Source organism: Poecilia latipinna, unplaced genomic scaffold, assembly GCF_001443285.1.
Source record: "Poecilia latipinna isolate Pla-1442-1.1 unplaced genomic scaffold, P_latipinna-1.0 Scaffold250, whole genome shotgun sequence".
In the NCBI taxonomy this organism is placed as follows: domain Eukaryota; kingdom Metazoa; phylum Chordata; class Actinopteri; order Cyprinodontiformes; family Poeciliidae; genus Poecilia; species Poecilia latipinna.
Window position 1 is genome coordinate 494,827 of NW_015112866.1, and position 12,227 is coordinate 507,053.

At 41.8% G+C, this 12,227-nt stretch overlaps 3 protein-coding genes across 6 annotated transcripts in view; all 3 read left to right on the plus strand.

Annotated features, from left to right (window-relative positions):
• Positions 1-7,768, plus strand: part of LOC106947649 (nuclear receptor subfamily 1 group D member 1-like) — a 16,994-nt gene extending 9,226 nt beyond the window's left edge. For 2 of the 3 annotated variants that reach the window (XM_015032798.1, XM_015032799.1), the window contains exons 2-8: positions 700-1,008; positions 1,109-1,197; positions 1,286-1,430; positions 4,572-5,155; positions 5,243-5,428; positions 5,526-5,736; positions 6,318-7,768. In XM_015032798.1, coding sequence (XP_014888284.1) covers positions 700-1,008; positions 1,109-1,197; positions 1,286-1,430; positions 4,572-5,155; positions 5,243-5,428; positions 5,526-5,736; positions 6,318-6,514 — 1,721 coding nt within the window. In that variant the 3' untranslated portion in view covers positions 6,515-7,768. Of the gene's footprint in view, positions 1-90; positions 1,009-1,108; positions 1,198-1,285; positions 1,431-4,571; positions 5,156-5,242; positions 5,429-5,525; positions 5,737-6,317 lie in introns of those variants that run through there. The other variant, XM_015032797.1, reaches the window with a different exon arrangement.
• An 805-nt stretch (positions 7,769-8,573) lies between these two features.
• mfsd5 (major facilitator superfamily domain containing 5) lies at positions 8,574-10,846 on the plus strand. The gene is made up of 2 exons (XM_015032800.1): positions 8,574-8,721; positions 9,056-10,846. Exon 2 carries the CDS (start codon positions 9,132-9,134, stop codon positions 10,578-10,580), a length of 1,449 nt encoding a protein of 482 aa, XP_014888286.1. The 5' UTR covers positions 8,574-8,721; positions 9,056-9,131; the 3' UTR covers positions 10,581-10,846.
• A 984-nt stretch (positions 10,847-11,830) lies between these two features.
• The window catches only part of LOC106947651 (protein lifeguard 2-like), a 12,563-nt gene continuing 12,166 nt past the window's right edge, over positions 11,831-12,227 (plus strand). The window contains exons 1-2 of one of the 2 annotated variants that reach the window (XM_015032802.1): positions 11,831-12,048; positions 12,080-12,121. In XM_015032802.1, coding sequence (XP_014888288.1) covers positions 12,107-12,121 — 15 coding nt within the window. In that variant the 5' untranslated portion in view covers positions 11,831-12,048; positions 12,080-12,106. Of the gene's footprint in view, positions 12,122-12,227 lie in introns of both variants that reach the window. The other variant, XM_015032801.1, reaches the window with a different exon arrangement.

Below are 12,227 nucleotides of genomic sequence, written 5' to 3' on the forward strand. Positions count from 1 at the left end.
AATTTTTTTCCCGCAAGGGCGTTTGGGGGGGGCTTTTCAAAAAAAAAAAAAAAAAAAAAAAAAAAATGTTGCCAGTAGTATTTTTAGTCCCAGTTTATCCGCTGCACTCAGGAAGCTGCATACAAACGGACCTGTTCTCCACAAATAGAGCTTTGGCGGTATTACATCATAATGCATCCTGCAAAGAGAAGCTAAACCGATTTCAGTGCAATAAAATTTAAATAAAATCAGTTTAAATAAAATATGAGAAACGGAAACCAATATTTGGTGGAACATATTTAATTAGAATTTTTATGTCATGCTCTCCACCTCTTTTACAATGCTCTTGCTTACAAGTAATCATCTACTCAGTATATCTTTAAGTAGAATGATTCGTGCTTCTGTTGTAATTCAGCAGACATTGAAATGAAATGGATCTCAAACATGGTGACCTAATTGCAGTGGTCTGTTACACTTTGCAAGAGACATATTTAGGTCAGAAGAATGAGACGGTCATATTTGGGGGAGGGGGGGACAACTCTGTTTTTCTGTTGCAGTTTTGTATTATATCTGATTATATTGACTGTGTTACTCTACTAATATCAATATAACATTATATATTAATGATAATAAAGTGGAAGGTTGAATGACACTGTCAGCATAAATTAGGCGTAATGTTGCTTAGCTGTGAGGTTCAATGTTGCTCATTCTTCTACGCAGGCGGTGGAGTCATCCTGTACGCAGGGTCTTCAGGCAGCGCAAGCCCGAGCCCTGGCAGCCCCTCCAGTGGGTACCAAACACAGTCACCCTCTTCACACTCCCAGCCTTCGTCTCCAGAAGAAGTTACCTTCACTGAGATCGGGGCGCTCAGGCAGGGTCGGACGACTGGGGCCAACACCCCGACTTCCAAACTGGTGTTCCAGTTCCCAGAGGTCTTCAGTGCTTCCTCAGCCGCCGCTGCTCCACAGCAACCCTATGCACACCCTATTGCGGGAAAGAGACCCTGCGGATTTGCGGGAACGTTCACCAGTTAGTGTTCCTTCTCTATTTTTACGTACAAATATATGTATATACATCTACTTCTTCACCTTTTTTCATTGAATAAAATATCTTGTTTTTCCATTCTCAGAGACGGGTGGAATGGTCCTGCTCTGTAAAGTTTGTGGAGACATTGCATCCGGTTTCCACTATGGAGTGCATGCATGTGAGGGCTGCAAGGTGAGACACTTAACAAGAAAATAAAACAATGATAATGTCTTAAGTGTTAAAATTTTCTATGACACTTACACACTCCTTTTCGTGCCAGGGCTTTTTCCGCCGCAGCATCCAGCAGAACATCAACTACAAGATGTGCGTGAAGAACGAGAACTGTCTGATCATGCGGATGAACCGCAACAGATGCCAGCACTGCCGTTTCAAGAAATGCCTCTCCGTCGGCATGTCGAGAGACGGTGAGACACCCTGACATATTTCTGTTTAATGAGAGAAACTTGTGCGGAGCTGCCAAAATGTCACAGTGTTCTGATTAGCCAGAAATGGACAGCCAGAAACTAAGTCAGTGCTCATATGTAGGTCTGTGAGAGAGAAGGTTTTTCAGGTCATCGTGCCAGTGGCTCAATTACTTTCCTTTCTCAATATAGGACCTGCACCTGTCATTCACTTTTATTTTGTCACCGCATTGCCACAAAACACCTGGCTATGTATCACCCTCTTAAGTTTCTAAGTGTCTTTTTGCTGCCCTTCGCAGCATCCTCTCCACAACACATTTACCTTTATCCTCTTACTCCCCCCACCTCCTCCATGTTCCTATACACTGTTCCCTTAGCTCTCCTACGCCCCTCCTTCGGACAGTGATTTATGAGAAAAGGAGCCCTCTAGTCCCTCAAGTTATCTATCATATGGAAAACTGCAGCAAACACAGGAATTATTTTGGGAAATTGGAACAGGGTCAGCTTGATTACCTTGTGTATATGTGTGCACATCTCGCTGCTGTTAATGAGGAACAGGGCAGCAATTAAGCAAAGCATGCAGAAAGCATCATTGTGACAGGCTTCCTCGGGCACAGCTCTCCTGTTACATGATTTTACCTCTGAAAGCTGAGCTTGAATTGATCACCTATCATCCCACATTAAAGGAGCAGTTTGGTTGACCTAGAAAAACAATACAGATTTGTCCCCATCGTCTACTCACACATCGTGACCTACTTATATGGTGTAGTTTGCCTGTTTTCTTCCTCTCAGTATGGTTTCTGCTTATCTCCGTCCTCCAGCTCTCTGCGTTGCCTAATCTAGTAAAGAGGTTAGTGTTATTTCTGCATGTGCTTGACACTTCTGGTGCACGGAGAAAATTGGGTGGCAAAACTGCAGCTCGACAACGAGACAGCCGGGCCGACCCTCCGAGGGGGGAAGATTTTTGAAAATGTTCGGGACCACAACCTAGAAACCCCTTTTCTTCTCTGTTTCAACCATTACGAAAACAGGAAAACCACATGCAACTGCCTGCAGCCCACAATAAATAGTACACCCTGATTTCACTCCAGCAGGCAGCTGTGCGACTCAGGCTCTGAAATAAGCAAATGTCACAAGTCCGTTGGTAGGGTGGCACACTTTTTCCTTCTCTAATCGGAGCATCATATGTAGAGCAACAGCTCATTAGTTTGCACTCGTTTTGTTTGAAGCATAATGAAAGGGGTCTAAGCGCACTTTGCATGCGTCCCCCTCAAAAGTTCGCGCAGGCGACAGCAAGAGGAATGCATATTTGCTAAATGCAGCAACACTTGACCTAAATACACTTTACCTAAAGTATCATTAATATGTAATTAAGAAAAGAGTTCAACACACAGAATGACAATATAGTCCATTGACTCACTATTGGCTAATTGCAGATTTACCTGCAACTCTGCATAAAGAAAGAGCTGTGCTTTCCCGGATCTCAGTGATGCTTTCAACACAAATGATCATAACATAGTGATTGACAGACTAAAAAAAGTTGGTGGTATTGTCTGGTACTGTGTTAGATTGGTTGAGATCTTTTTAAGGATATCACTGCTATTTTATTTAATTTGGTGATCATAAATATGAGCAAACAAAAAGTCCATTTGGTGTTCCTCAAGACAGTATTTTAAGGGAACTTTTAACTATTTAATATTCACATACTACCCCTATATTAAGGAGTACAAGTAATCTCATTATAGCTGGCAACAAACAACTTTATATTTGTGTCACCACATGGATAAAATCTATTCCAGTCATCAAGACTTTGTCCCCATGCCACCAATAATTTAGATACAGAAAAGGAGGGGGGGAGGAATAATAATTTTTGTCATCATTTTCAAAAAAATTTATGTATTAGAATCTTTACTGGTCTCTGCAGCAAGTATTGCAGCCAGAGTCCTGACCAACTCCAGGGAGCTGAATCACATCAATCCTGACCTCAAATCACTGCACTGGCTTAATTTTTGTAGAAAGAGAGATTATAAAGTCTTTTTTTAATGATTTATTAGGCACCAAGTGTCCATGTTGATCTATGGGGTCATCAGAAACCTGTGTTCAGAACTTTAGGTTGGAAGACAGCATTTAGTTTATGAGCTCCTCAATTAAAGAAACAAACAAACAACAAAAAAAACCTGTGATGTAAAGAAAACGCAGACTTTTGTTTCACCCTTCCCTTAATGGTTAACGGTTACTTCACCATTTCACTTTCAGCATCTTTTAGCTATTTATTTGTTTTAAATGAGCATTTTAAAGAGTCTGTCATTTTTTGACGTTTACATTGAAATTTACACTTTAAACATGTATCTTGTTTTTAAAAGTATCTTTACCGCTGCTCCATGTAAAGAAAGGCGCTATTGAAATAAACCTACCCTGCCTTGCCTTACTTGCAAAAGTCTTTGAAGTTGCACCAGTTCGACTTTTTCTTGCCTTATCAGACTCAATCTTGTGGGTACACACAGACACACAGTCCCACACTCTCTCTTTCTCACTTTCCTTGCTTCACCTTCTTTTATGTCAACCTTTTCACTTTTTTCTTTTGACTGGCTCCTCAACTCATATCTGAAACTTACTTGTCTCCCCTCTTTTTTCTTTTTTTTTTTTTTTTTTTACCTCCTAAACCTTCATATCATTGACATCATACGCATGTTGCCCCACTGCCCTACTTACAGTTTGAAGGGAGGGAGAACAGGAGGAACAGGAGAGAAGGGCTGGATGGAGAGGAGGATGAGGCAGATGGCAGCAGGGGGTCTATAAATAGCCTTTCCAGCTGATGGCTTCTATGAGAAGGGAGAGGTCGGGATACGAGTGACAAAACAGCAGAGACTCAATACGAATCTTTACTTGATTTTGATAGTGAAGTCTGAAAGATTACTGCAGATTGCAGTCTGGCGTTTCCTTGACAATATTTTCCTCTCCTCTCAGTGGAGCTTTGGTATCTTTATAATTTTAGCTGCTGATGACATTCTGAAATTGTACAGGTACGTCGTGACCATGAAAACGTGGTCCTACTGTTATTTAAAAGTAGGGAAAAATACAGACTGCCCAAGTTGCCCAGCCCAAGTTTTAATGTTTTCCCTCTAATGTTTATGTCGTCCTCAGCTGTGCGTTTTGGGCGCATTCCTAAACGGGAGAAACAGCGACTTCTCGACGAAATGCAGAGCTACATGAACAGCCTGAATGAGTCAGCTGCCATGGACATGGACTCTTCAGTGAGGGACAGTACCACCAGCACAGACGATTGCAACTCAAAAGAGGCCATTGGGACCATTTCCAAAGCCTATCGGGACATCTTCACCGGCAACAACAGCCACGAGAGATCCTCCAAAAGGGCCATTTCCACTTCCAGCAGCAGCAGCAACAACAATAACGCATCTACCTTTTCTCGGGATGGTGGTTTCCAAGCATCATCTCATCCCAACTCCACCCAGAGTTATCAGTCGAGCCCCGTCTCCCATGCATCTATGTGCCCCGTTGCCTCTAACAATAACCAACCTGCATTTCACAAAGTGGACAACAATCACTATTCGTATTTAGTATCAACAAATCAGAATCATAACCAGTCAAATACTGCAATGGGGCAAAGAATCAGCTCCACCAACCATAACAGTTTTCCCTCTGGAGAAGTCGCCCAAAACCACCCCTCCACCTGTCCATGGAAATTACCACCAGGAGCTAAAGTGCTGGTAAGGGTGAGAATTGAGCAAATATATAATTGAATGTTATCTCTCATTTGATCAATGATTAATATTTTTGTGGGGTTTCTCCTCCAGGCCTGCCCTCTCAATGCGTGCCCTGTATCAGGAGCAGAGCGAACAAGTCAGGAGATATGGGAGTCCTTTTCTCAGTGTTTCACCCCTGCTGTGAAAGAAGTTGTGGAGTTTGCCAAGGGCATCCCTGGGTTCCAAGAACTGAGCCAACAGGACCAGGTCATGCTGCTAAAGTCCGGCACCTTCCAGGTAATCTTAATAACATATTTTGTTATTTTGTGTTTCGTTCCTTGCACACTATAGATTTTATTTCTAATTTTTTTTTTCAAATTATTTGTGTGTTTAGGTTCTCATGGTGAGGTTTTGCACTTTGTTCAATGCTGAGCAACGTACGGTGACCTTCCTAAATGGCCAGACGTACCCTCTATCCACTTTGCGAGTCTTGGGCATGGGGTCTCTTCTGGATGCGATGTTTGAGTTCAGCGAGAAGCTGGGCTCCCTGGGACTGGAGCCTGATGAGATGGCCCTGTTCATGGCTGTGGTGCTGGTTTCTGCAGGTGAGACAAAGAACTGACATACATAGTCTCATGCAAAAGTGATCATTATTGTCATTAGGAACTCAAACTTGTATTTATTCTGTTGGGAGTCTAAGTGGTGGAGTATTGCGAACCAACATTGTGAAGAAGAAAAAACTGAGTTTGCATTTGATCCCTTTTATTCTCATAGTCCTAAATAAAATCAAGTGCAACTAAATACCTTCACATATCACCTATTTAGTAACTAATTAGTCTACATGTGTGTAATTTAATTTTTGAGTAAATAGAGCTGTTTTGTGAAGGCCTTTGAAGTTTTATATCTAACATTAGTAACCAAAGAACATCGCCCAAGGTGCACAGCAGACAGATATTTTCACTCCACTTCAAAATTACAATAGGCTCTCCTTCACGCTCATCTATGATATCACATTCCAGTGAGATATATTATTTGTGGTTGGAAAATGACAAAAAATGTGAAGAGGTATTAATACTTTGGCAATGTGCTGCTTATGCTGCAGCGCTGTGAGCAATTGTTTCTGAAATAGTGAGACCATAAACTAACACTGAAAACAACTGACGCTGTGAATCTCCGTTCCTCCCAGACTGTTCTGGCATCTCAGATATGAGAGCCGTGGAGCAGCTACAGGAGGGCCTGATCCGCGCCCTTCGGTCGCTAATCAGTCGCCGACGCCCAGACGACTCCGCCCTCTTCTCCAAACTCCTACTGCGCCTACCGGACCTGCGAACCCTCAATAACCTGCACTCCGACAAACTGTTGGCCTTTCGCATTGACCCATAAGGAAGAGACTTGTTTGCTGCACAATTACACAAAAGAAGTATACACACAGATGTATACTGTGTGTTTTTTTGGTCGAAAGACCGGACTTCCTTTTAACTGCGAGGGACGTGATGTTGTGCAATAAGAATGTTTTGTTTTTTAAAAGGACAAATGAGGGGAAGAAACATATTTCTGACAGATTTTTGACATATATGCAATGTTTTTGAGACAAAAGACAAAAAAACAAAAAACAAAAAAAAACACACACACACATCCATAAAATTCATGTACATAAAATACTCTCATTACCTCATAGGAGACATTATTCCAGGTAAAACTTAATTAGTAGAGTTGCAGATAGATTGTTGGACAGATCATTTGTTTATTTCCTCGTATAGGCAGAAAATGATTCTAGTTCACGTTGTCCATTTATGATCATTTAGTATCACCGGACCAGCACTAAGCAGCAGCTGAAGGATGAATATTGTAGACTAACACAATAAATAATTAGGGACCACTGGTGACAAATGATCAAGTATTGAGTTGTATTTAAGACAAAAAGGGAACCTGTATATATATATTATAGTGAAGTCAGAGCTATTAAGATAATTATGTATTTCTGTTTCACAAATTATGCCATCTGAATTGAGACCATTGTTTTGACGTGTCATTTGTGCACAGTAGGACTCAGTCTGTCGCACATTTGTACACCAGAGATCGGGTTGAAATATCAGAGGCTTTTTTGTATTATTTTGTATAAGCATTCTGTCTGGATCACTGTACTTCATCACATATGGACTGGTAGAGACACTCCCCTCACAATGAACCTTAAAGCTTCTTCGTTTTTATTTTTTGTCACTTTGTAAATATGACGTTACCTTGTTATGTATGTATGATTTGCTGCAGAGATTTAAAGGACCGAGTCTGATATAAAGAAGAATGTATTCGACCTTCCTGTAACTCAGTGAGGGGTCTGGCTGTACGCCTAAGAGGCAAAGCACAGGTGAATGTGTTGAAGGGAATTCTCAGATTCTTGGGCACACTTCCAAATGTTAGATAATATAACCAGCCAGCATAATCCTTGATATCACCAGCACTTAAAGCTCACGAACTCATCCTTTCCCCCAAATGTTTGTCATACAAACAAAATAGATATTTTTTGGCTGGGAGACTGAAGTTGATCCTCCCACTGTTTGTTTGATTATGGCTAATGTGCACATCTTGTACATTTTGTAAATTGTTTTTTTTTCCTCCTTAATAAAAGTAATACAATGACAAAGTTCAAATTGTACTTTTCTATGTTCCTGTGTCCATTTCACATCTATTTTGAGAAATATTGGCTAAAGTGCATTTAAATTCAGGGTGTAGCCTATTTTTGTAACTAGTTCTATAAGAAAATATAGTTAATCCAAGTATGACCTGATGTATGTATAAAATAAGCTATATAGCAATCCAAACTATATAGCATTCACTATGATCTGGAATCATTACCGTTAAACATCTGTAAGGATGTTATTGAAAAAATAGACATTTTCCAGCTCCCTCCATATCCATTTTAGGATTCAGCAATAATATAACTAATAAATGCTTGTAATGCTAACTAAATAAGACAAAGTAATATCAAGTGAATTAAAACAAAAACAAAAAAAAAGTAAAGCAAAGTAAAATAACCCACTATAAAGAAAAGTTAAGTAAAGCAATGTAAAGCAAGAAAAAAAAATTAATTTTAATCTAATGGGAAAAAAATATCTAACAAGCAGTAGAGTAACATGAGGTTAAGGTGAAGAAAAATAAGTTTGAGTAAAATACTAAAGTACAGTTAAAGCTAAATCAAGTTGATCATTAACTAAAGTGCAATGGCATGATATGGCAAAATTAAAGGAAAGCAGAATGGAAAAAGTAAAATCAAGAGATATGAAATAAAGCTAAATAAATAGAATTAAATTTAAGGGTACAGTAAATGGTTTGGTTTTTTCACCAATGATGCAGGGAAAAAGTAGCTCAGAGAAAACTGGTTATGCCACGTGAAAGGGACCGTCTACAAACTTGAGTAAAAAAGTGAGGTAGGAGCGCCATCTACTGGTGACAAAAAACAAACATTGGATCCAGGAAGAGAAGGATGTGTTTGCTAATGTTCACTTGCTACAATCCTAGACCATTGCTGAGTTGTTTAGTGTTAGTCATTGCTAAAGTGTACATTTAATATGGGACCGGTGTTAACCGATATGGTAAGATATATTACACTCTATAATTTGGATGCCAAAAATATTCGGCTTATTGCATTAAAAAAACTCGCTTTTATCTTGGTAGTAGCACGTTAGCTCACATGCTAACGACAACTGTAACAGGAACTGTTTAGCTGTATATTCATTTTAAGTGAAGTTAGCTGTCCATAATCAGTCTTTCAGCTTTTTATACTTGTGAACCTAATGTTTTCCGGTTGCAACCAGCTCTTTTTTGGTGTTAGGTGACCAAAATCAATGAGTGAAAATAGTATTATTAGTGATAAAATAACATGGTGAATATTTTTACTCAGTAGCACCTCTGTTGTGTTTTTCACAGTTCCAGAAGAACAGGAGGAAAATAAATGGGAAAGTTGAAACTCCGCTTTGACTAACTGTATGCAGCACGACTGAAGATGTTGGTGACGGCTTACTTTGCGATAATTGTCCTGCTGGCCCTGTGTGTCGGCTTGGAGTTCACAGCACGCCGCCTCACACCACCTCAATCCACTCCCACTGCTGTTGCCAACCCGGCTTTCCGTCGATTCCAGAGCATATTTCTGCGGGCGTACCTCCTGGCCTTGTGGGCAGACTGGCTCCAGGGTCCTTACCTCTACAAACTGTACCGCCACTACAGCTTCCTGGAATCTCAAATAGCTATTTTATACGTTTGCGGACTGGCCGCCTGCGTCCTGTTTGCTCCGTTTTCAGGCTGGCTGCCTCAGGTCCTGGGCCGCAGACAAACATGTCTGCTCTTCTGCGTGACCTACTCGGCCTGCTGTCTCACCAAGCTCTCCAGGGACTATTTTGTTTTGATCGTGGGTCGCATCCTGGGGGGTCTGTCCACATCCCTGCTCGCCACCACGTTTGAAGCCTGGTATGTGCACAGACATTTAGATGTCCACGACTTTCCCAAAGAGTGGATCCCCAGCACCTTTAATAAAGTTGCTACCTGGAACCATGGCCTGGCAGTGGGAGCAGGGCTTGTAGCTAACTTGCTGGCTGAGTGGCTTCACTTGGGACCAGTGGCTCCCTTTCTGCTGGCTGTGCCCTGCCTTGGTTGCTGTGGCTGGGTGGTACTAACAGACTGGGGTAAGGAGGAGGCTGAAAGAGGTCCTGAAGGAGATAAACCGACTCTGATACTTGGCGCTGCAACTGGAGGTGTCATTCGTTTGTCTGCTAAAGAGCGATTTTCACGCAGCTGCCAGGAGGGACTCCGTTGCCTGCTGTCAGACAAGAGAGTCCTGCTCTTAGGTGGTGTGCAGGCTCTGTTTGAAAGCGTCCTCTACATATTTGTCTTCCTGTGGACTCCAGTGCTGGACCCTCATGGCCCCCCTTTAGGGATAGTGTTCTCCTGCCTCATGGCGGCCTCTATGGTGGGCTCCCTGCTGTACCGCTTAGCCACTTCCACTCGTTATCATCTGCAGCCTGGTCAGGTGCTCTGTCTCGCCATTCTGATGGCCTTCTTTTCATTCTTCATGTTAACTTTTTCCACCGTGCCGGGACAGCCGAGGCCTCACGATTCCTTCCTGGCCTTCCTCCTGCTGGAGCTGGCGTGCGGCCTGTACTTCCCGGCAGTCAGCTTTCTGCAGGGAAGGGTGATCCCAGAGGAGAAGCGTGCCGGCGTGCTGGCCTGGTTTCGGCTACCGCTGCACCTGCTGGCCTGCTTGGGACTGCTGGCGCTCCACGGAGAAATCTCTGGAACAGGCGGGGGAGAGGGCGGCGGCGGCACCAGACACATGTTCGGAGGCTGCGCCATCATGATGCTGGCGGCTCTGATGGCCGTCATTAGTCTTTTCACCCTGAGCAGGAATGACATTGACCTGAGACTGGAGGGATGCAGAGGGGAGGGGGAGATGGAGTAAAGACTTGGGCCACATATCAATTTAAGATTGCCTGATTTAAATATGTAATTTGGTCAGACTTCACTGGGATAGATTTTAGTTCACATTTGCCAAATAAAGGAAATCAACAAGGGTTGTCGTTAAATTTAGTGTAGTTTCAGTTTTTATGTTTGCTTGTTATTACCTGGTTTGTTATTTATGAATGTTGTACACCCTTTGTGTTTAAGGATGTTACGGGAAAATGGCTGCATCTGGCTTCATTTATTAAACAAATTCCTAAAATGCTGCACAGCCTCTGAGTCTTTCTGTAAATGATTTCAGGTACTTATACATGGCTCCAAAAGTCCATTCATAGGATGCAATCAGTTAAATGCAATTCAAAACCTCCATAAGGTTCAGCAGCATAGGTACTTCATGGGGAAAAAATGGAAAAGTTTAGTTTACAGAGGCTTGAAATTATATCTGTAAAGCTAAAGACAATATTCGCAATCTATAAGGGTCAAATCACTTCATCTTTTCAGTTTCATATGCAACTTTTGTCTATTTTTGTCCATGTTTCTGTTCTTTATAATTTAGAATGAAAGTATTCCATGGCATGATGCTACCATATGTTACTGTATGAATGGTGTTTTCAGAGTAATACACAATGAGATTTTTTTGTTGATTTTGTGCAAGACATTTTGTATTTTGGGCTAACCAGCTTACTTTTGGTCTGAAAAGGCTGCCATACTCTGGGACTCAATGGAGTCTGCTTATTAATTATCTGACTTCTGAAGACAAATGCACAGCAATGGACTTTGTTTTAGGATATCAGAGAAGGATGAATATCCCTTTGTTCACCTTTAAAATTACCTACTTTGTGCTGGTCTATCACATAAAACATACATACTGCTAAATATTGAGGTCTAATTAATAAATCATGTAATTTTACATTTGATTTTAATAAAATGTGGCATGAAAGTGTCTACTTTGATTCATTTATGTACAGTAAGCCAACTTAATTAAACTGAAAATATTTTTGCCAAATCTGATGTAGAACTCCCCCCTCCAAAAACATAAAAAATTCAGCTCTGCACCAACTCCCCACTCCACCACCTCTGCTGCAGACCGTATTTCCAGATTTCTCTGGACTTACAGACCTCAAAACGCATCACGCAGGTCTCATGTTGCCGCACCCCACTTTCCGAGGGGTTGTGGTACAGTCCCAGTTCTCTTCTATGGAGCAGCTTCCTCTGGATGCTGCTAGAACATCCCTCCGTGGGTGTGGGAGGGGCATCCGCACAAGTGGAAAGTGCGATGTTTTGAGATTACATCAGTGCGTCATCAGAGCCCGGTGTTCAGTCTCATCAGACAGCAGGACGCATAAAAAGTCCAAGACCCGGTTTCCCAGCTGTTAGTTCACTGTTTTGGCTTTGAGAGGTGCATTAACAGGGAAGAAGACACCAGATCCCCACTGACTGGCTGGTTGGCAAGGAAACCAATACAAGCTGCTGACGGAGTAAAGACAGGCATCAATACAAGCTGCTGACGGAGTAAAGACAGGCATCATGACACAGGGCAAGGTATGAATGAGCTGTCCTTGTCTTCTGTTGTTGTCTATGTTTACCTTTCTTCTATCTATCTATCTATCTATCTATCTATCTATCTATCTATCTATCTATCTATCTA